Here is a 21,910-nt window from a genome sequence, read left to right as displayed (position 1 = left end):
CCTGAATTCTTGAGGAATCCGACCCCTCTTCCCCGGCCTCACTGATGCCAGGTCATTCGCGAAGCCGCACGACCGACCATCACGACCCATGTCGCTCGCTGCTGGGAATCCAATGAACAAGTGGAGATGATTGCTGTAGCCTGTATTTGAAGAGCTGGCCGATGTCATCGTCATCGAAGCGTCACCAAATCTCTGTGTAGCTCCGCCTTGTCAGCTTTACAGCCTGACACATGGCTTTGTCTTCGTCTATTCGTCTACACGTACAACTATTGAAGGGAGGGGGGGTAACGAGTAATAAGCGAAAGCCTGTCACATCTTTCGGTAAGTCCGTTGCCATTAGCCATGAATGGTTATCGTCACTGTTACTATCTATTGGGCCGAGCTGAACTGAGCCAACGCCCCAACCTGCATCCTTCACCTTGAAGTACCGCCGCCGTCGCTCAACAGAAAGACCGCCTCCGGCGCTTGTGCAAATGCGAATGCGTGCGCGCCCCGGCTGGATCGGATCTCCCTCGCTGCAGACCTCCCGACCCCTGTTTCTTCACCTGCTAGTCATACGAGCTAACGGAGCCAGTCCCGCCGCCCACTCGGAGTTCGTCGCAGAGGAAACATTTTGACTCTAGAGGGACTAGCATGTGTTGTTGTGGTCAGTAGGACAGCCACAAAACACCCGCACCGTGAGAAATTCTCTCATCCTTCGGCATCATTGTCAGTTTCGAGCTATCTCGACGACAATGCGGCGGGCAGGCATCAAAACCCCGACTCAATCATAAATGTAAGAACCCGCGGTCATTCGAGAGACTTCCGCTGGGAGTCGAAAGAGGACAGACAGGCCCAAAACAGAGTGAAACCGGTGGCGAAAAAAAACCCCCCAAACCGCGCGGTCAATGTGAGTTGAGTATGTTCCTGTTAACCTGTTTTTCTCTCTCATTATTGGCTTACGGATCTACCGCTAGGTTATCCTTTGCTCCTCCCCCCTTTTTCGTGACTGACCGCATGCGGCCTTCTGGCTGGGCTGTCGCTGGCGGCCTGCGGCGGTTGCGACGTTTGGTCGTTTCGACGGCAATTCATTCTACGTCAGCATTGTGTAAGACTGCGTTTGACGTACGCCGTTGATCGGTTGTCACTTTTTTCTTCGCACCGAGAAATGACCGGGAAAACACATATACAACGCAGATCCCACTTCTAGGTTGACAAGTTTGTGCCGAGTTTTTAGCTTGGACTAGGGCTTTGCAAATACTGGTCCCTTCCTACGGTCTGAAGCAGCAGCGGCTCTTCGTTATGTGCGGCTCCGTTGTCCTAACTTTCTAGAGTCAATGAATGGTCGAAACGTTAGCCCGCCCGCAGTGGTATGTCTGGTGACGTGTACTCGATGGTTCATCCAATTTCCTCTACTCGTCACTAAGATACGTGTTTTCTAGCACACCGATGCCCAGGCAAAGATATACATACCTCTCGAAGACAGTTTTTGGCCTCTAAAAAAACAGGTTTCTTCGCCTGACTGGCAGAGGATAGCCCCTGAGTTCAGGAGGTGACCCAGTATTTGGGCTGGTCCGACCGCAACACAAGTTCCCTCTCTTCCACAGATACCCGGGGCACCAGCTACACCACAGTGTTGTGGGCCATTCAGTTTTGCCGGTCGGAGTCTCTCCGGCTCTCGTGCTTGGCCGGGAATGAGTCTCGAGTTCAAAACCGGTTTGGGTGTTTTCGGAACACTGTAGGGGGACAACAAGAAACCAGGAAACCCAAAGCTATGAGCCACTCGGCCAGCCCAACATTGTCAGTAGTTTTACACAAGCCTGAGCTCAAACGTCTTCGTTGCTTCTCGCTAGACGGCATCTCCAACCAGCAGGCTTGCCGCTTCGTGTAGTTGAGTGCCTCCTATCTTCCCAGCCGCCTCCTAATTTTCTAGACCAGTCTTTGAGAATCGCTGTGCCTAGACTAACAGGATCCTGTCAAATGCGGTAATAAGCCAATACGACAGCTATCCCTCAATCCATCATTCAACAACTCTACGCGCCAACGATCTTGGATACGCAATTGTTGACAAGCAGTAAGTGCTACATGGCAGTGCCACAGTAAAACAACAGACCTGCAGACTTACGCGGCAATATTCTTCTCACAATACATGACCATCCCCATCCTCATTCATCAAACCTACCGGCGGATATTCATCATGATGTATCTAATTTGCCATATCCCTAAGGTTGAGGGCATGACGTCGATGACGTCTTCTCATCGAGATCGATCGACCGCAATCACAACTGTATCCGTGCCATAAACGATGACCGTTCGGCGGTGGACACTTATTGGGGTTCTGCCCACCCAGCGTTGTGACCTCTTTCAATAACTCGTCTGATGGCTGGCCGATCGCTGCGAGGTGCCCATCTATTCCAACCTGAGACTGGCACCGAGAATTGTGTAACAGCACTCAGATGAAGGCGTATTGTTAGAGCATCTATCGAGACGCCATCGACTCTCTTTTATGGTCATCGGCTCAATCGGACTGTTGCCTAGACACTCGGTTTAATATTCGAAATTGGAGCGTATTTGCAATTGGGTGAAGGTCTTGAGTAGCGCGCAAGCCGCCTATTATACCTCAAGCTGCCGAATGTTCGTCAAGGTAGAAGCAGTAAAGTTCTGGAACCATATGTTTCCATCATCGCAAATCCTGTCCACTCAGGAAGCAATCTACATAAGCATTCAGCTTCAGCTCAGCATCTGTTTCTTCGAAACCTTTGGATTTTCTCTAGACAATTTAGCATCTTGTAGGAATACCTTCCCGGAACGAAGAGAAATACTGGAGAATCCTGCTTTAGTAAGAAAGCAGTGGTCGACATCAGCTGTCGGTGTACTAGTTGCACTCTCATATGTATATACATCTCTAAAACATAAGCCCAAGAGCATCTGTGAAATGAAGTGAGGAGAGCAGTCAAGACTGGGGATAGGCAGAAACCGTAACATGAATACCGAAGGGGAAGCAAAGGCAACCTTTCTTCTTGCGTCACATCCAGCTTATTGGTGGCTTGCCAAAAGGAAGAACAAAGTTCCACACCATCCACATTGATTTTCGTCTAATTGGACAGTGTTGTTGATAGGCTTTATTTAGCCGTTTGAGGTGTTGCTGCTCATTATACATACCCAGCTACCAAAATGAGTTGTATGGAATTGTCTACCTGCTTCTTTTGACGATGCAGAGTCGTACTTCGATACATTGGGAAGGACGTGCGTCCTTTGACGCACATTCCTGGAGAGTTGCCCATCCATCACTTTGGATGTTATAAGCATGGCCTGCTCGTGATCTAGGGCGTGCTCTTTGGGCACACCTGACATGGAAGATGGGGGAGAAGCCACACGATCGGATTTGTTCGTGTAAACCAAGCGCTAGGGAGGTAATGAAGCCCTGGCCTGCCCGGCTACAAAGGGCGACTCGATGAACTTATGCAAGGAGTGAATAACGATTTGGCAACGGAATCCCCAGTGTCTGGTTCTATTGCCATTGAATCCACAAAGTCGTCCGTGTTCCGATGACTAACCCCTGACGGATTGCGGGACGTGTGGAATATATCTTTCAATATACCGCCCCGTTCCCCTCGTTTATTGACTGACTTCCGGGAACTGGCAGCCTATGCTCTTGTCCGATTGCTGATCGACAGGTCCCGGTGGAGGACGCGGGCCAGGGATTTGACTCGCATGAGCCCATAATAGGGATGCCCATACCCTCCCCCTCGCCAATGGCACTCACGCGTATGATGGAGCACCGCCGTTGCCAGCGTTGAAGAGTGTGGGGTTCTGCCCAGTAATCTCCGATGAGGTCAACCGTGCCACCTCTTCTCTTCCAAGACTGGCATCGCAGAGTCGCTATGCTGGTGGAGCATGGACGGATTCCGATGCCATATCCAGGGGATCGGGGGGGATAGGTATGTCGGGCTTGTCAGAAGAAGGGGGAAAAAGGCACCTAGTTGCCCCCCGAGTTCCGAAGGCAGTCTGTAATATATACTCGGCGCCCTGCTTGTTGAGGCTTTGCCAAGCCAACCCGAGCGATCACCCAAGAGCTGCACTTCATGATGTGTAACGTCAAGTTCGTAGCCACCTTCGCCGGCCTCCTCGCCTCGGTGAGTGCCGGCCCCAGCGTCCGACTCGGAAACGGCCTCACGGTCCAGGGCCGGATCGTCCCCGACGCCCCCAAGGTGGCCGAGTTCCTGGGCATCCCCTACGCCGCGCCGCCCCTCGACGACCTGCGATGGGAGCCTCCACAGCCCTACGTCGTCCCGCAGTCCAGCTCTCCCTTCGCCAATGGTACCGTGCTCAACGCTACCTCTCTCCCTCCTTCTTGCTGGCAGTACATCTCCATCCACCCGGCCATCCAGCGCGTCGATGTCCCCGAGTTCATGATCGGTGACGCCGGCATGGACGAGGACTGTCTCACCGCCAGCGTGTGGGTCCCCGCCGACGCTGTTCCTGCCGGCAAGCAGACCGAGACCGAGGGCGAAGACGAGGGTCTTCCAGTCATCATCTGGTTCTACGGCGGCGGTTTCGAGACGGGTGGCACCGACGTGCCCTACCAGATGCCGCAGAACTGGATCCAGCGCTCGCAGTCGCACATCCTGGTCACCTTCAACTACCGCATGAAGCTCTTCGGCTTTCCCAACTCGGCGGCCCTCGAGGAGCAGAACCTCGGCCTGATGGATCAGCGCTTCGCTGTCGAGTGGATCCGCGATAACATCGCCCAGTTCGGCGGCGACCCGGACCGCATGACCATCTGGGGCCACTCGGCCGGCGCCGTCGCCGTTGACTACTACAGCTTCGCCTACGCCGAGGACCCCATCGTCCGGGGCCTCATCATGGACTCCGGCACGGCCCACCTGGACCAGCTGATGAACCACGACGACAGCCACTCCAACTTCACTTTCGTCGCCCAGCAGTTGGGCTGCGGGAACCTGACCGACGCCGCCGCCGAGCTGGCATGCATGCGCAAGATTCCTGCCGAGAAGCTTGAGCGTTTTGTGGCCGACTACAAGGACTCCGAGGTCTCGCCCTCGATCGGTTTCTCTCCTCAGGTCGACAACAAGATCGTCTTTGCCAACTACACGGAGAAGGCCGCCCTAGGAGAGATGTCTGACTTGGTAAGGATACACTTTGACAAGTTGGCCGTGTTTGGTGTGAACTCACGTGGCTGACTGCCCCTCAGCCCGCCATCATCGGCTTCAACGCTGCCGAGGGCCTCTTCCTCGCCCCCTACGATGCCGAGAACGGCCCTGATCCCGCCGTCGCCGACAGCTTGTCCTACACCTTCTTCTGGTGTCCTACCACCAAGACCACCAAGTAAGCGTTTCTCGTCTCCCATGATTCCTTCATCAGCAGCGAGGCAGCTAACACGCCTCCAGCGAGCGCCTGGCCGCCGGCAGGACGACGTACCGCTACTACTACTCGGCCGTCTTCAACAACACGTCCCCGCGCCCGTGGATGGGCGCTTACCACGGCAGCGAGCTCCCCATGATCTTCGGGACGCACGCCGACTTCCGCGGCAACTCGACGGCCTTCGAGTACGAGCTGAGCCACGTCATGATGGACGCCTACGCCGCTTTCGTCAAGGACTCGACGGCCGGCCTGGACGCCATCGGATGGCCTGCCTACACGGCCGACAGTCGCCTGGTCCGCAGCTATGGCGAGAACAACAACGTCACCGCTGGCCGGCGGACTCTTTCTGCTATCGAGGAGGAGTGCGCGGCTTTGGGGCTGTTGTAGGCTGGCCGGGAGCTTCACGTCATCATGGACGCAGTGTTTCTGATATGTAACATACTACCAGACAAGTAAAACAGCTGGAGCATAGAAACTATTGGCAAATACTCAGATTTGAGACGTCTACGCGTAACCATGACAAAATTCCCTTTCTTTTACCTAAGCTTTGATTCATTATAGTCGTTCAATGAAGGGATGGAAAATTAAGCTCGGAGTAATTCTTCCATATCACTCCTTTCTCAGCCGCCTAGTGTCCTCAGTTGGCTCTAACGACGACGAAAAAAGCCGAAATTTACGCCTCAGACGCGTATGAAAGCACTGCGATGCTGAAAAACTGACGAAAACCGCTGCTGCTGCCTTGGCAAGCAGGAGAGTAGCGGCATTCTTCAGCCTGGTTCACAAGTGATGCCGTTCGTTTTATGCAGCCAAGCTGGTCTGTTCCAGTGCCTGCCCCCCTACGTTATCAACTCATTGGGAATGTCTCATTCAATGGAAAGAAAACAAACCTCGAGTTGTCATGGTGACACTCGAGCTTACCTGGAGTTCCATATTAATACTGGTTGGATAGAAAATGGCTCGCCAGCAATTGGTGGTTTATGGAGTCCGCAGTCAACTATTGGAATTACGAAAAGATCAGAGCTTCCCTTGTGCGAAATACTATAGACAAAGAGCTAGAGCCTACTTGAAAGCTCGTATTGAATTGCTACTAACGAAGGCCTAAGTCAAATAACCTCAACCAAAGGCAAAGTGCTTACCTAGTGTCTTCTCAAGAACCTCTGGTCTTGGAGACAACACGCTGCTTGGAGCTCTTAATTTCTGTGCTGCTCATTGCAGATGAAGTGGTCATAGATGTGGGTATAGACAAAGGATGTAAGGCATGGTTAGCGATAACCTTGTTGTCTGATTGATTTCCCTGCTTCATTTCTCGCAACAGCAACGCCTTCAGACCAAAGAAACATTCAACAGTCACCAGTTTTATGTTAAGGATCATGCGGCTGAGTGCCTGCGGCTTGTGGGCTGTTTACAGGACAAGGGCTACATAGTCTGGCTTAGTCGTCTCATTGACCCGCATGTCTTTGGTTTAGGTTGTTTACATCTGACAGTTATTCCTAACACGTCTTCAGACAGTCCAGGCTTCACCTCAGCATCCCACCACCAAGGTATCATCGTCAACACCACCAGCATACCATACACCACCAGACTCAATCCGTACGTTTCTCCCTGCCTCAGGTTTTAATACCGTTTTTAATCTAATAGTATATTCCAGACCAAAGTGAAAACGACGAAAATTCGACAGGAAGGATTGCCCAACTTGGCCGACATCGAATCGCCAATCCTCCACCCTCACCGTGAGCATAATCAAAACCACGGGCAAGTATAGTCTTTCAACTAATCGGCTGACAGAAACATACACGAGGGCCAAGATGGCCAGGGCCAAGGGCAAAAGCAAGAGAAGAGCCAAGGGAAAAGGCAAGAAAAAGGCCAGCGAGAAGAAGTGCAAGGCCTCAAGTGCCGCGTACCACCCGGCCACCGTCTCGGCCGGTCTCGGCAGGGTCTCGCCCTGCGATCCGATGCGCTGCTCCAAGTGCAGGAAGGTCCGGACCCGGCTCTGGAACACGAGATACCAGGCGAACGACCCATACAACTTCAAGCTCAATGGCCTTCAGGCTTGGGCATCCTGCAACCACTGCGTGTGGCGCCAGTCCACCCTAAGCGCGGAGGACTGGGTTGAGCTGCATACGCCCTGGCTCTTTGACGGCTACTGCCCCTGTCACTGGTTCGAGTTTGACGACCACTACTACGGATACTGCCCCACGACCAAGAGAATGTTCGGCTCGCGCAAGCGCCGAGAAGAGGTCGAGGCTGCGGTTGCGAAGGAGAAAAAGGAGGGGTCAGAGGAGGATCCCGCAGCAGCGGCTTCTGACGAGGAAGAGGGAGATGAGATGGACATCGACTTGGAGGCGGACGACCAACAACGACTCGTGCAGGAGGTCGCTGAGAAGCAACGGTAAGGCAGGAACAAGGCCGCCTCAAGCATCCAGTGAGGATAGGTTGGCTTGCGGGCTCTTGCTATTTGCTTTGCTACCCAGGTCGCGTGGGGACAATCCGGGGTGAGTGTCTGGGGCGTTCAAGGAGTATGCTTCTTTGGGCCTGGGCCCGTTCGATGAGGACACAAGGCGTCCTCACGCCGACAGTAAGGCTTCATTCGGAAATACACTGCTGCATTTAGGCTGAATAACGGAAAACACGATTAATGGATTCATCAAAATCGTTGGTTCATCATCAGCTGCGTTTTGTCTACTTGTTCAGCCCACCGGCACCAACAGAACGGGAGCCGCGTGATCAATACACAGGGCGCGAAACCACCGTTTCGACGCCACTTCGTGAGAGGGAACAGATGTGACTCGTCGAGCTGCCGCCTGGACATGATTGGCCGACGGATGGAATCCCGGTCTGGAGGTACCAGCCAGCAAAAGATGGCGGATAGAAGTTGGAACGAGAAGATGCTGCATGCAACGGTGGTACGAAAGCGTCGTGCCGGCGTACCGGCAAGAGCGTGAAGCGGCATCCGTGACCCGGGCCCATGGTTCGCGACCGACAAGCGTCGTGCAGAGGCGAGGGGGCCCCATGGATGGATACTTGGGTTTTACTCTGGCGACGGGCTAACGTAGGACGCTCCGCGTGAGACAGCGTGATAGTATCCATAAGTGTTCGTGGTGACTTGAAGATGCGATGCTTGGCCCGACCCTCGCAGACATAGTACATACATGATTAAACACGCATGGTAACAGTGCCCCTTACAGGAGCTAGCATCTAAAGGACAACCACACGACGAGTTACATGGCAAGCCGCCTAGCTCGGCCGAGGCTGGCCGAGAAGAGGGCCCTGCAGTTGGAGAAGACAGGGAGTTGATTCGCGCGGAACTCCAACACCACCACACACGCCGTTTGCTAGCTGAGAAAGCCGGCAGAAGGATGGCCTGGAGCCGAAAGTCGTGGCGTGTTCCCTGTCCGAAGGAGGATGCTTGCATGGCGATTGTGCTTCTTCGACGAGGCGATCGGGCGGTGGGCGAAATGAGCGTCTTTCTGACGGCTTGGTAACAATTGGAGAACAGCCACCAAGATGGGATACTTTGCATTTCAGAGGTCTCTTCTGTATTATCTTGGTTGATGATGACTGCGATGGAGAAGTAGAAGGTTGAGGCACAGCCAGGAACGACGACGGTCGAAGACGGCGGAGGTTGAGGGTCTCCCGCGGCTTTCGAAGGAGCTGATTGGAAGACCCTGAAACGTACCTAGAGACGAGGCTAGGGCGGTGGAAATCCCAGCTTGCTCTAATCTACCGGTTGAGTGGGCATTTGCTTGTTCTCTTGGTTAGTTGGTTGACGTTCGATTGAGATTGTCTGTCAGACTTGTCAGGGAATCACTGCAAGGTCGTCGGGTGAGACCGGGTCACGTACTCCGAGTCGCCGATATTACCTAAGCTTGGGCGGTCTGGGCCCGCACCTCGTGAGGGCGACGAGACCTTGAAGAATCAACGGCATCACGACAATGAACAGTCTATGTACACGATTTGGATATCAGCAACAATGGTATGGACAGATGCTATTGAAGTTTTCCTAGTCAGCTGATTGTACTTGCAGATTCGTGCATCAAGCTGCGAGGTTTGGGTATGAATCATCCAATGTAGCATGGGTACAGATTCATGAAGGTGCAGACAGAGCTTGGGGAAACCCGGCACTAGTCGCAGGTGGTGTGACCTACTACCTTCAGCACCTCCCTCTACTAAGGTACCTACCCAGAGACCTACCTGCACCTACCTAAGGGCCTAAAAGCCTAGGTAGCTACCTGTAGCCAGACACTCAGACTCCCGGGGTCTAGTGCGGCCCATCACGCCACGGCCACTAAATCCCCAGACTTACCCCACATTGACCATCTCCACTATGGCCTCGCTAAGCTTGCGCTAGTCCTCGCCAGTGCTCGCTTAACTGCGCTAGGCTACTCTAGGCCGTCTTGGGCTCTGCACCTCTTCCGATCCCCGGGACATTCCTCCCCTGGCCTACGCCTCCTCCTCCAATCCGTCACCCCATCAATTTCCTCCATCGAGAAGTTCCACCAATTGCCCTCTTGTCTCCCTCAGATGCCACTCTCTCTCTAGCCTGTTCAAGCCAAGTCGGCTGCTGCTCACGCATGCAACTCTTTGGAATTTCCTTCGGGCCCAAAGCGTGCCAGAGTCGACGGTCCGATATTCCTACCACGCCGCCCTCGTACCTCCTTCTCCTGCCCCGTCCCCTCATCTTCGACAACCCCCCCCCCCCCGGCTATTCAGACGCCTTCAACCATCGATCCGTCCGGATTCTCTCCAACCTGGCCACTCACAGTTTGTCAACCCCTCGTCTCCCTCCGCAGTTTGCTCCCCCATGGCCGCCTTCATCCAGTCAACATCTTCCAAGACCGTCAATCCCGCCGCTAGCCTTCAAGCACCGATCGGCTTTCCACTCGACTGTGGGCTTGCGGTTTGCACATGGCCACCCGTCTCCCTTGTCGGTCCAGGGAGCAGTCCCGTGAGAACGGCCTGGCTTGAGCACAACCGGCATAGCCCGCTGCCCGGCACCAACCAAGGGATCTCCAACTTGATCTCATTGAGGAATGGCCAGAGAGCGCCAAGCTTGGGGAACGAACTTGTGGTTCTCCACGGGGTTTGGGTTGCCCATCCCATCCCACCATCCATGTCATGCGCTCTGCAGATTCAGACTGCAACCATGGCATGAGTGAGACGCGCGAGAAGCCGACCGTCTGGTACGACGCTGTTGACGCCTCGACGCGGACATTAAAATACCCCGGACACCCCTCGACTTGATGAGCCCGGTCTCTTTTGCCTCTCTTTCGACACGACTCTGCCACTGGAGCTTGCCAATCGCCAACAGCATCAAGCAGCACAGAGAGCATCCGCAGCCATGTCGAACGACATCACCGACAAGACGGCGTCGCAGCCGCATGACAACATCCACGTCGAGAAGGGCCCTTCCCTCACCCACCAGCTCAACGATGTCTCCCTTAACGACAAGGGCCTCAACTCCGAGGCCCACGAAGGTACCAACATCGAGCACAGCTTCGGTGTCTGGCAGGGCATGAAGACGTACAAGCGTGCCGCTTTCTGGTCCATCCGTGAGTATATCATCCATCGACAATCAATCAAGGAGGGTACGACGCTAAAACCTCTCCCTGCATAGTCATCTCGACCACCGTCATCATGGAAGGCTATGATGTGACCCTCATTGGTTCCTTCTACGGATACCCTGCATTCCGTGAGAAGTACGGCGAATATCTCGATGAAAAGAACGGCTATCAGATCTCGTCCTCGTGGCAACAAAAGTTCAATTCTATCGGCGCCGTCGCCAACATTGTCGGGGCTCTTCTGAACGGATACTTCACGCCCAAGTACGGCCACCGCATGGTCCTCATCGCGTCTCTCATCTGGCTGGCCGCCTTTGTCTTTGTCGTCTTCTTTGCGCACAACATCGAGATGCAATTAGCTGGACAGGTCCTCTGCAACATTCCCTGGGGCGTCTTTGCCACGACCGGCCCTGCCTACGCCGCCGAGGTGACGCCTCTGGCCATCCGCGGCTACCTGACGTCGTACGTGAACCTCTGCTGGTGCATTGGCCAGTTCATCTCGGCCGGTGTCCTCAAGGGCCTCGTCGAGGTCGAAGGTCAGTGGAGCTACAAGATCCCGTTCGCCATCCAGTGGGTGTGGCCCGTCCCCCTCATCATCGCGGCGTACATGGCCCCCGAGTCTCCGTGGCACCACGTCCGCAACGGCAACCTCGACGCCGCCAAGAAGTCGCTCGCCCGCCTTTCGGAGCCCGAGCACAACGTCGACCTGGACGCCACGGTTGCCATGATGGTGCACACGAACAAGCTCGAGATCGAGGAGCAGGCGGGCGCCACCTTGTTCGACTGCTTCAAGGGCACCAACCTCCGCCGTACCGAGATCGCCTGCATGGCCTTCATGTCCCAGATCACCAACGGAGGCGCCCTCTGCTACTCGGGCTCCTTCTTCTTCCAGCAGACCGGTCTCGACGCCCCCACCTCGTACGCCATCGGCTTGGGAGGCACCGCCATTGCCTTCGTCGGCACCTGCATCTCCTGGCTCTACATCTACAAGTTTGGTCGCCGGACCATCTGGATGGTCGGCTTTACCCTTCTCGTTGCTTGCCTGTGGATCATCGGATTCCTCGCACTCGCCCCGAAGCAAGAAGGCGCCATCGTCTGGGGCCAGTCGATCCTGTGTATCGTCTGGCTCGGCTTCTACTCCATGTCTGTCGGTCCGATTGTATACACCATCATCTCTGAAGTCGGTTCGACCCGTCTCCGAATCCAAACCGTCGTCCTGGCTCGCAGCACCTACTACGTCGGCAACATCATCTGCGGCGGTATTCTCCAGCCCAAGATGCTGGCCCCCGGTGATTGGGATTGGAAGGGAAAGACTGTGAGTAATACTCGACGCTCCCACCTCGTACATGTGACTAACTGGGCGTGTCAGGCATTCTTCTGGGCCATCCTCGCCACGCTTACCTGGGTCTGGGGTTACTTCCGCTTGTTCGAGACAAAGGGCCGCACCTTTGGCGAGATGGACGTTATGTTCCAGAAGCGCGTTTCGGCTCGCAAGTCGGCCAAGTACGACCTCACTGCCGACGAGATGTTCCTCGCCGATCAAGTCCAGCCCCTCAGCAGGAACGCGACGGAGAAGATCTAATTTTGGATCGAGCATATAATGCTCGAGATACCAGGAGGCATTTTCTTCAGTGTGCCAGTCGTTTTATAGCCATCTATACCAGACAAGAGGATTGCCGAGCACTTCTGAGGCGGCGCCATCGAGTCACGAGTTTGATATCATAATACCCAACACGAAGCCTTTGCTTCTGATCGCAACTCATTCCGGGCAGCCACTGTGTGTTGTGTGATATGACGAGGACAAGAGCGCAATGATCGTTTAAGTACAAGTTGAAGCGGTCATCTGCTTGTCGAGCAAGGTTACTCATCCAGGGACATACACCTTCTTCGGGCACAATTACCAGACGTGACGGCATCAGATGAACCAGATCCAGTCTCACTCACATCTTGCAGTGCTTGCCGTCTCCGCCAGAGGGTCTTTCATGGTCGATACCCCACAGTCAGCAACACTCATGACCTCTTGGTAGACGACAACGACACACTCACTGTTTCTGTCAAAGGTTCAGGGATTTCTATTCTATGGGATCGAACTATTTTGGATAACTACCACTGGGTGAAAAATTCAGAGACAGCCCCCAGGCTATTCTTCCACCTCCAGCGGCAACACCTCGAAAGCGGGAGTCTCGAAGACGTCCCAGTTGTCGGATGCCTCAGGGTTCCCAAACGGGACCAGTGCCGCAAACCGCATCTTATACTTGCCCGGGGCGATCTGTGTACCGTTCGCCAGACGGCCGAGCCACCATAGCTCGACGCCGTACAGCCCTGTGATGTCTCGGGGCACATCGCGCATGGGCAGGGTGACGATGTCGCTGGGGTCGTCGACGCTGGGGTCGATGAAGTTCTTCCCCGATGCCTTGGCCCAGCTCGTCGCCGCGCCCACGAAGCCGGCCTCGCCGACGACGGGAGGGTACTTCCAGTCCCTCTCGACCCACGAGGCCTCGAAGATGTCCCACCGCAGCTCGCGTGTCGCGTACTGGACCCTCGTGTACAGGTTCGGGAAGTCCTGGACGGCCGGATCCAGGTCGAAGGTGAAGTTGGCCTTGTCGGCGATGAGGATGTCCTGGCGGGTCGACGTGATGCGCGGGAAGCCGATCGGGTACTGGAACATGATACCGACGTCCTTGTGCAGGTCAGCAGCCAGCCCCAGGTACGGCACGCCGAGCGTCTCGCCGTTGCTGCCCCTGACCAGGACCTTGCCACTGTACAAGGGCAACTTGGCCGGGTCGAGTCCCTGATTCTCTGGGTACTTGAAGTTGAACTGAGCCGTCCTCGTCTCGCCCGGCTGGACGGTGAAGGCGCCGCCGGGGAAGGAGATGTGCGGCGTCATCTTCTGCGGCGCGGCCATGACCTCCTCGAACCAGGCGATCTTGGGCGTCCCCCACACACCGGGGTCCAGGTTGACGGTGTTCATGCCACCAGACTCCTGCTTCTCAAAGGTGTATGTCACGGGCCGGGCGCCGGTGTTGGTGATGTCGACGGTGTGGTAGCGGCTGAAGTGGTGAGTGTCGTTGAGGGCGAACTTGGCAAACGACAAGGTCGTCTCGTACCCGAGGACCTTTGTGGCGTTGACGAGGCCGGTGCCTACCTGTGCCACGGGCGCGAGGAAGTCGTACTTGTTGTTCTCGAGCCGGCCGTCGTCCCAGGGGATCGCGTCCCCCGAGGCGATGAGGCGCATGGCGAGGCTCTTTGCCCACTCGGGCCCGTGAGCGCCACGGCCGCCGAACTTGCCGACGTATAGCGCCGCGATGCCGGCCACGTACGGGCACGACATGGACGTGCCGCTGAGGATGGCGTAGCCGCCGCCGACATAGGAGCTGAGGATCTGTCCGCCGGGAGCCGCGACGTCGGGCTTGAGGAGGAGGTCGTTGGTCGCGCCGATGGACGTAAACTGGCTGGCCACGCCGCCGTTCTCCTCGTTCTTGATGCCGACGATGTGGAGGATGGGCCTCTCGGTGAAGTCAGCCGTGACATTGCCGCCGGCCTTGACGGTGTCGATGATGGCGGCGCCGACGTGGGCGTCGACCATGGCGATGAGGCTGCTTGCGTCTCCGGTCGTCGGCCGCACGAGCGGCATCTCGTTGCTGTAGAAGAGGATGTGAGAGGCATTGAAGGCGGCGAGGTTGCTCTGCTTCTGGTCAAAGTTGCAGCCCCCGCGGCGCACGAGGGCGACGACGCCTGTGAGATCGGGCGTATCGGCGGGCAAGGGGTTACACGCCTCGTCGGCGGTGCCGGTGTCGAGGCTCAGGGGCACGATGGGCCAGTCCCTGACCTCGGAAGGGAACCAGTCCTCAACGGCCCTGTACGCCACGCGCGTCTCGTTGGAGCGGCCGTCGAGGCTGAAGACGCCCCTGAAGGACGAGGAGGCAAGGACGTCGGCCTCGACGGAGGCGACGGCGACGACGTGGTCACCCGAGGAGCCGCTGCTGGCGGCGAAGGCGCCCGCCTGGCCGTCGTTGCCGGCGGAGATGGTGATGACAACGCCCTGATCGACGAGCCGGGAGGCGACGACGGCCCAGGCGTTGTCTGAGAAGCCGCTTAAGCCACCGATGGAGGACGTGATGATATCGACCTTGGGGAGGTCGCTGTTAGCTGAGGGGGGTCTTCGCCGTGGGAATCCTGATTCCGGATCTTCATACTCACACCCGCATCGTAGGCTGCAATGAAGGCCTCGATCAAAGTGTCTTCATCCGTGCCGTCGACGGAGCCAAAGACTTTGTAGGCGTACAGAGTCGCTTCAGGGGCAACCCCGGTAAGGCTGGATTCCACTGTTCGTCAGTCTCCTCTACGATTTATTGAAAGGCTGATGATGAGCCGAGTCTCTCAGAGTCACTCACATGCTGCTGTTCCCGGCGATGATACCGGCGACATGGGTTCCGTGGCCTTGCTGGTCCAACGGGTCGGCGTCGGGGTTCTTGACTTGGCCTTCGGTTGGCCAAGCTGTGAGCGTCGTTAACACAACACACACTTACACTCATATGCGATGGACACCACCTTGGAGAGAGGTTCGACCAACTTACATCCATCGCCGACAAAGTCATAACCGCCGGCAACCTTGAACCCTTCTCCGAAGCCGCCACCAAGCTGGAGTCATCAATCGTACGTCAGCCGCTGTTCTCTCTCTCTCTCTCTCTCTCTCTCACACACACACACACACTCTTGCTCACATGTTCCACCATGCCAACCACTTACCGCTTCATGGGTGTACCAGATACCCGTATCGACAACGGCAACCTTGGCGCCCTTGCCCGTCACGCCCGCCGCGTGCAGCTTGTCGACGCCCGTCATGTGGTGAATGTCATAGTCGATGGCCGTCGCGTTGCCGCTGAAGGTCGCCTCCGGCGCGCCGGGTGCGAGCCTCAGCTTGCGCGACTGCCACGCCTCCTTGACGGGCGCCAGGGCACGCAGCGAGTCGATGTTCTCGGCGTCCGTCTCGAGTGCGGCGCCGGCGAAGACCTCGCTGGCGAAGACGCGGAGGACCCGGGCGCCGCGCTGGGCGGCCATGTCGGCGGCGGCGGTGGCGGCATCGGTGCCCTTGTGGTTGGTTGTGTGAGTTCCTGATTCATCGAACTGTCTTATCCCTGGAAAGAGAAGATGAAAAAAGAGAACACATACCTGGTTGAACTCGACGATGAAGCGCTTGGGCTCGACGGTCGTCTTGTTGGCCGCGGTCTCGGGGGCGTTGTCGTCGTCGGCCCGGCGCATGAGCGGGTGGTCAAGCCGGGCGAGGACACCGCCGACGCCCGTGGCGACGAGGAGGAGGCGGAACAGATGCATTTTGTGTCACGGGCAGCCGACAGATCACCGGATGTGAATCGTGAACGGCCTTGGGGCACGAGGGGCGTGTCGTTTTCTTTTGGACTTCCTCTTCTTCCTTCTCGTGAAGGCATTGCGGCACCTCATTCAGTTATATGCTGAGAATTACTGAAGACGGACATTTGCACATCATTCGTCCTTTGGCACCGCGCTCAGCTCCCGGGAATCCAATTTCCATTATCAGGCGCATCCCGCGCGTGTATTGCTACTGCATGAGCAGTTGGCGTCGCGCATGGTTGGCCTGCAGTCCGCTAATTCTTCGTATCCGGTGGTGCGACCCTGTTGCAGCATGGGTGGCCGACAAGGGCTTATACATTGAAGCATCTTGGCATTCTCTCATCCTCCTCCTATCTGCGGACCTGTTTGTCTATCAAGCTGCCAAAGACGGTTACTCGATATGCACGCAATATCTCGTGGGCATGTCGACAGACGGACGACTCAAGACTCCGCCGCTCTTTTGCTACTCCTCCCATCTACACCATATCCGCGCGTAACACCTCTTGGTTCATGGACTGATCGGATTAGTAAACCCGAGGGCCGACGTCGGCTCCGCCATGCCCCTTTTCTCGCATCGAGACGTGAGACTTCACCATGGCCATCGGTTCAGACCACACGGCTTTCACATTTGGGAATAGTACAGGCTCCGTTGCCGATGTAACCTTTTCCCCACGACCTTCCTTTTTTTCAGTCCCCGAGGCCCCCTGCAAGGACGCAGGAACAGGAGCCTTATGCATGTTGGACAATGATGAAATCCTTCATGAGATTAGACACCAGATATGATTGCCCCCCTCCCTTCCAAACTCCGTCAAAGTTGTTGAGGGGATGTCATGGCGCCAATCGTTGCCCATAACATCTTGGCAAACTTCAAGCGATGTCCATACCATGACGCCGATCGGGATCCGGCCAAGACGTCGGAGCCGGGCGACGAGGCACGTCGGCTATTGACGATGGATGAACGAACCCAAGATCCGTCCACCAACGCCGTGTGGCTGGTTTTTTTTCCTTTTCTTTTTTTTAAGTCTCTGGCATCACACATTCGGGTCTTGCGCACACTTACTTGGATGGGGAATGGATGAAGTCATACACAAGACACTCAATATCGCACAGACAATCGTGATGCAGACATGTTGAGATGGCAGACCGTATCGAGACGACGGCCACCACACTTTGCCAAGTAGGGTTATACAGCTCGAAGTAAGACGAGTCTGAGCGAAGCGTTGTGGAAGATTGAGACGGACGCGGACGACCATCGGTGACACTCTGATCGCTGGTAACCACCAGCCCGAACAAATCAGCCCAAAGAAAGAAAGACAAAAAAAATCAATCATAGAAAAATAAGGGGGGGAGACGCCAGACATCGGTCGATGCCAAAAGCAACGAGGAAAAGAGGGTGTGCCGTCGGCGAGTCTGCAGACTGCCCTTCCCCCCCTCCCCGCGCGGCGTAGCCCATAACGTTCAGCTTGAGTTTCCGTCACACCCTCGCAACCAACCCGTGATATGATCTCAAAGGGCTTGGTCTCTTGGAAGCCGTCCAAAATGTTTGCGGGAGAGAGATCTTGCTGCTGTTTCTCTCGTCGTCGTTGTCGTCGTCGTCGTCTCATGCATGGCCCGTCACTCCTGACAGAGAGAGAGAGAGAGATAGAGAGAGCACTTAGACACTTGGAGAGCATCGTCTAGTCTTGGGCACTGATTCACAACGAGGCTGTAGTACCCGACTCGGAGGCCCGTTTTGCCAAGCGGCATTTGTTTCCGTAGTTGTTCCAATCTCCGCCAGGCTCCTGTTTGCTCCCCTGTTCACGTCCGAGCTTGCTTGCGTGGTTTGAGACCCTGTCTTGGGACGGTTGCGATAACCTAGAGCTTGCTTGCTCTCGCGTGGTCAACCAACACGGACCGCCCGCCGCGGTCAGCAACTTTACTCGACCGACCCGATCTCAACTGCTCTTTCAACCGCGCGTCTTCAACCCGTCGAAATCTACAGCACAGACATACAGCAGGTATACCACCGGGAAAGGGGCTTCTTCATCTCCTTTAACTTTCTTCATCCTCTTCACCTTCTTTATCCTCTTCATCTCCTTCATCCTCCCTCACCTCATCCCCACTCTCTCCCCCACAATAGAACGAATGAGAGGATGGCCGTTAGCCCCAAACAGGATGTGGCCAAAAGTCTAACTTTGACTTTTGGCCCAAGATGCGTCAGGTCCGGGATGAAGCCCCGGGCCAGCTGTGTCCACCATCCCTTCCACGAATCGAGCACGGCACAGTCGGCCAAACAGAGGCGTGAGATTCGCTTTGCCACCACCAAGGAGAATGATCGGCCCAGTTTGACTTGTTTCCGATGCCTCACTGCCCATCCCTGTCAGCCCCGGGAGGGAGGGGGAGGAAACAAAAGCTTGACTTTTTTGCTCTTGCTAGCTCTGTTGATATTCTTTCCCCTGCCGACGGAAGGGATTACTCACCCTATCGAAGCACCGCGATCAGCAAGTCGAACCAACTCCTCTGGCCCAGCGGCGGCGGCATTCAACCCGCGTCCTCGGCCTTCTGTTGCCTGATCTCGAAGTAGAGCAACAAAGTCCGTACCTGGTTCCTGGTTCCTGGTTTCCGGTTCCTGGTTCCTGCGCAAAGGACGATATCCTCTGCCTCTCTCCCCCGCCCCCAGTTCAAGGTTTCTGGAAACGCAAACGTTTCCCGCCGCACCAGTCGTTTCTCTTACCGATTCCCGCAAGCGCCTCGCGTGGGCCTGCCCAGTGAGAAGCTTTCGGAGATACTACAGTCGGCCTTGGGAAACAACTTTAAGCCTTGCCCAGCGCTTGGCGAGGCGAGAGATCTTCAGGGGCACGGCCCCCACGGGAGAGCCGCCAGATCCAGGAACAAGCCGCAGATGCTGAGAGGAGAGGGGAGGAGAGGAGAGGAGAAGAGGGGTCCGTTTTCTTGAGTAGCTAATTCGTCGGAGGCTTGGCCGCCGGCTCGACTGCCGACTTGATGGCGATAACCGCCGAGGACTTTCCCCCCAACTCTCGTCCCTCATCCCTATTTTCCAGTCCCCTCGTCCTTCTTCTGTGCCCATGGGATAACGGGGAACAAGCTTTCTGGACTGAAGCAGTCGGGTCGGTATCGTTCGCCGATGGCCAACGAGCCCTGCCTCCAGCCCATCGAACCAGTCAGTGCGCGTCCCATCCAGGCACAACCATCATCGTTTCAACTGCCCGTGAACCAAACACCGTGACGACAAGCCCCCGGCCCTCCTGAATCGCGGGGGGTTGGACGGATAAGCCCGTTGCTAAATACTCAGTCCCCGTTGCTTTGTTTGTTTTTTTAATCTCCCTTCCCCTCCCCCCCCCCTCCCTTTCCACGCCGTGTCATGTAACTCAACTCGTAGAAGAAACACCAGACAAAACCTGTCGTCGTCCATCCATCGTGTGTCCCTCCACCAAACGCTCCTCCTCATCATGCCATGCGGACAATGATGGCAGACGAGCTCGTCGCCGCGTCGCCTCCCCCGCCGGGCGTGGAGTCCAACTTCAACAACCCGACCGAGTCCCTGGTGCCCCAGGTCCTCGTCGTCTCTATCGTGCTCAACCTGCTCGCCATCCTCTTCTGTGCCGTCCGCCTGTACACGGCCAAGGTCATCATCCGCCGCCACCAGCTCGACGACACCCTCATCTTCGTCGGCCTCGTCTTCGCGACCGCCTACTCTGTGGTCCAGGTCTATGAGACCCGAAAGGGTGCTGGCCACCACATCTGGGATGTCAGCCGCGCCGACACCGTCGCCTTCCACAAGCTGAGTATGGTCGACCTCGCCTTCTACAGCCTGTCCATCCTCTTCACAAAGGCCTCCATCCTCGTCTTCTACCTGCGCTTCCCGCTGAAGCCGTCCGTGAGGCTTGTCGTCTACATCGTCATGTTCGCCACCGTCGCCTACTCGGCCGCCGGCGCCCTCGGCTGGGCCTACCTCTGCGCGCCCATGGCCAAGATCTGGGACCCGGACACGCCGGGGACCTGTGTTGACCGCTCCGCCTGGTGGCTGATGCTCTCCGTCTCCAACGTTGCTACCGACCTCGCCATCCTGTTACTTCCAATATGGATTCTGTCGCCTCTGTCGCTGAGGCTGGTCAAGAAGATCGAGATGACCATCTTCCTGATGGCCGGTGGATTGTGAGTTTCGCCCGTGGAACGGTGATGGCCTTTTTTTTTATTTAAATTAAATAAAAAGAAAGTTGAGAGTCTTCCGAAATAGTGCTGACGAGTTGAGACAGCGTCCTTGGGCCGAGCATCGTGCGTATGGTCATGATCCCCCTCGGCTTCAATAACTCGGATTTTACTTGGACCGCCTCCATCAGCATCATCTGGTGGTAAGCAACCCCATCCCTCCTTTTTTCTTTTCCCCTCATAAACTCCTCTGTCCAAAAAAAAAAAAAAAGACCGCCGCAGACTGACACCCGCAACAGCGTAGTGGAGGCCAACGTCGGCATCATCTGCACCTGTCTCCCCTTCCTCAAGGCCTTCCTGAAGCACGTGTCGCCCAACATCGCCAAGCGCTTCTCCGTGCCGGACGAGCCCAAGTCGCCCACCGTCTTCGACCGCGCCGCGGCGCTGCAGAGCCTCCCGCCAAAGCCCAAGTCCGCCTGCCGCAAGAGCCTCGGGCGGCCGACCGTGGACGACGTGCCGGACGCCGAGATGCAGGCGGTCAAGCGGAACTGGCCGCTGAAGAACGACGAGCCGTTCGACCACGTCGATTACCGCAGCATCCGGGTGTCGCACGACCAGAGGTCGCCGCTTGCCGTGAAGCCTGTCGAGTTCGCGGAAATGGTGTGAGGGGGGAAGCCCGGGCAACGGGCTGTTGTATTGTTGTATCGTTGTCGTGTCGTGTCGTGTCGTGTTGGATGATACCCTCTGGTTTAATGCGTGCCGAGATATCTGGACGTCGCCCAGGTGACCCCCCAAGGCCACGATGGGCGACCTCGCTACGGTTCATGGACAGGCGATAAGGTGTTGTGGCTCGGCAGAATCGACCTTGGACCGAGGACGTCGGAGCAAAGGACTTCCTGGAGGGACGTGATGGAGCAACCAACCAGATTGTATCAGCAATCAATCGAAAAGCTTCAAACCGTACAAGTGCCAAACCGCTCAAAGTGATGGCAACAGGCCAGGCGTGCCAGCTGTAAAGATTGCGTGCGTGCGTGAAGCGTAGCATAGAGACAATGCCACAAGCGCATCTATCTTTTGAGACCTATAGAGCACTGCTGCCTGCTGGGGCAGTTTTCTTTCCAGGAAAGTTGAAGGTCAGCATGTTTCATAACTCAAAGGTTCCATTGCCTAGCAAAGGGTTGTGTCAAGTTAGGTTCCGGTGTTTCTAGGGGGGGCTGTAGAAACCACATGCTGGACTCTGTATCAGAGCAAACGTAGTTATACTCTGCAATTACCTTTATCCGGATGCGGTTGGCTACGAAGACGAACATAGTTACGCCTCCCTTTAAGTTTCGTTCCTAGCTTAAACTTGTGTTAATCAGATACCGAGGCAGGGTTGTTTGAGGGGGAAAGGAAAGGGGCTGTTTCAAAGATGTTTACCTGCCCAGTCTGTCCCTGTGGTGGATGTTTGCGCGGTCTGTCCCAAGTTGCGT

General features: G+C 56.1%; 6 protein-coding genes across 6 annotated transcripts; 4 read left to right on the top strand and 2 right to left on the bottom strand.

Annotated features, from left to right (window-relative positions):
• Positions 1–4,064: 4,064 nt before the first annotated feature.
• CH63R_06792 (Carboxylic ester hydrolase) lies at positions 4,065–5,748 on the top strand (the record flags this gene model as incomplete). The annotated part of the gene is made up of 3 exons (XM_018301767.1): positions 4,065–5,126; positions 5,192–5,325; positions 5,388–5,748. The coding sequence occupies 3 exons, from the start codon at positions 4,065–4,067 to the stop codon at positions 5,746–5,748; spliced, it is 1,557 nt and encodes a 518-aa protein (XP_018159617.1).
• A 1,418-nt stretch (positions 5,749–7,166) lies between these two features.
• CH63R_06791 (uncharacterized protein) lies at positions 7,167–7,754 on the top strand (the record flags this gene model as incomplete). Its single annotated transcript, XM_018301766.1, has 1 exon — positions 7,167–7,754. One exon carries the CDS (start codon positions 7,167–7,169, stop codon positions 7,752–7,754), a length of 588 nt encoding a protein of 195 aa, XP_018159616.1.
• A 2,945-nt stretch (positions 7,755–10,699) lies between these two features.
• CH63R_06790 (Sugar porter family MFS transporter) lies at positions 10,700–12,501 on the top strand (the record flags this gene model as incomplete). Its single annotated transcript, XM_018301765.1, has 3 exons — positions 10,700–10,910; positions 10,976–12,234; positions 12,289–12,501. 3 exons carry the CDS (start codon positions 10,700–10,702, stop codon positions 12,499–12,501), a joined length of 1,683 nt encoding a protein of 560 aa, XP_018159615.1.
• A 558-nt stretch (positions 12,502–13,059) lies between these two features.
• Positions 13,060–16,253, bottom strand: CH63R_06789 (Serin endopeptidase; the record flags this gene model as incomplete). Its single annotated transcript, XM_018301764.1, has 6 exons — positions 13,060–15,048; positions 15,120–15,234; positions 15,314–15,416; positions 15,497–15,560; positions 15,669–16,010; positions 16,092–16,253. The coding sequence occupies 6 exons, from the start codon at positions 16,251–16,253 to the stop codon at positions 13,060–13,062; spliced, it is 2,775 nt and encodes a 924-aa protein (XP_018159614.1).
• Positions 16,254–17,097: 844 nt separating this feature from the next.
• Positions 17,098–17,542, bottom strand: CH63R_06788 (uncharacterized protein; the record flags this gene model as incomplete). Its single annotated transcript, XM_018301763.1, has 2 exons — positions 17,098–17,294; positions 17,350–17,542. The coding sequence occupies 2 exons, from the start codon at positions 17,540–17,542 to the stop codon at positions 17,098–17,100; spliced, it is 390 nt and encodes a 129-aa protein (XP_018159613.1).
• A 2,201-nt stretch (positions 17,543–19,743) lies between these two features.
• On the top strand, positions 19,744–21,104 carry CH63R_06787 (Integral membrane protein; the record flags this gene model as incomplete). The annotated part of the gene is made up of 3 exons (XM_018301762.1): positions 19,744–20,444; positions 20,546–20,641; positions 20,738–21,104. 3 exons carry the CDS (start codon positions 19,744–19,746, stop codon positions 21,102–21,104), a joined length of 1,164 nt encoding a protein of 387 aa, XP_018159612.1.
• Positions 21,105–21,910: the final 806 nt, after the last annotated feature.

Source organism: Colletotrichum higginsianum, chromosome 4 (assembly GCF_001672515.1).
Source record: "Colletotrichum higginsianum IMI 349063 chromosome 4, whole genome shotgun sequence".
Taxonomy (NCBI): Eukaryota; Fungi; Ascomycota; class Sordariomycetes; order Glomerellales; family Glomerellaceae; genus Colletotrichum; species Colletotrichum higginsianum.
This window is presented reverse-complemented; position numbering and strand designations above follow the sequence as displayed.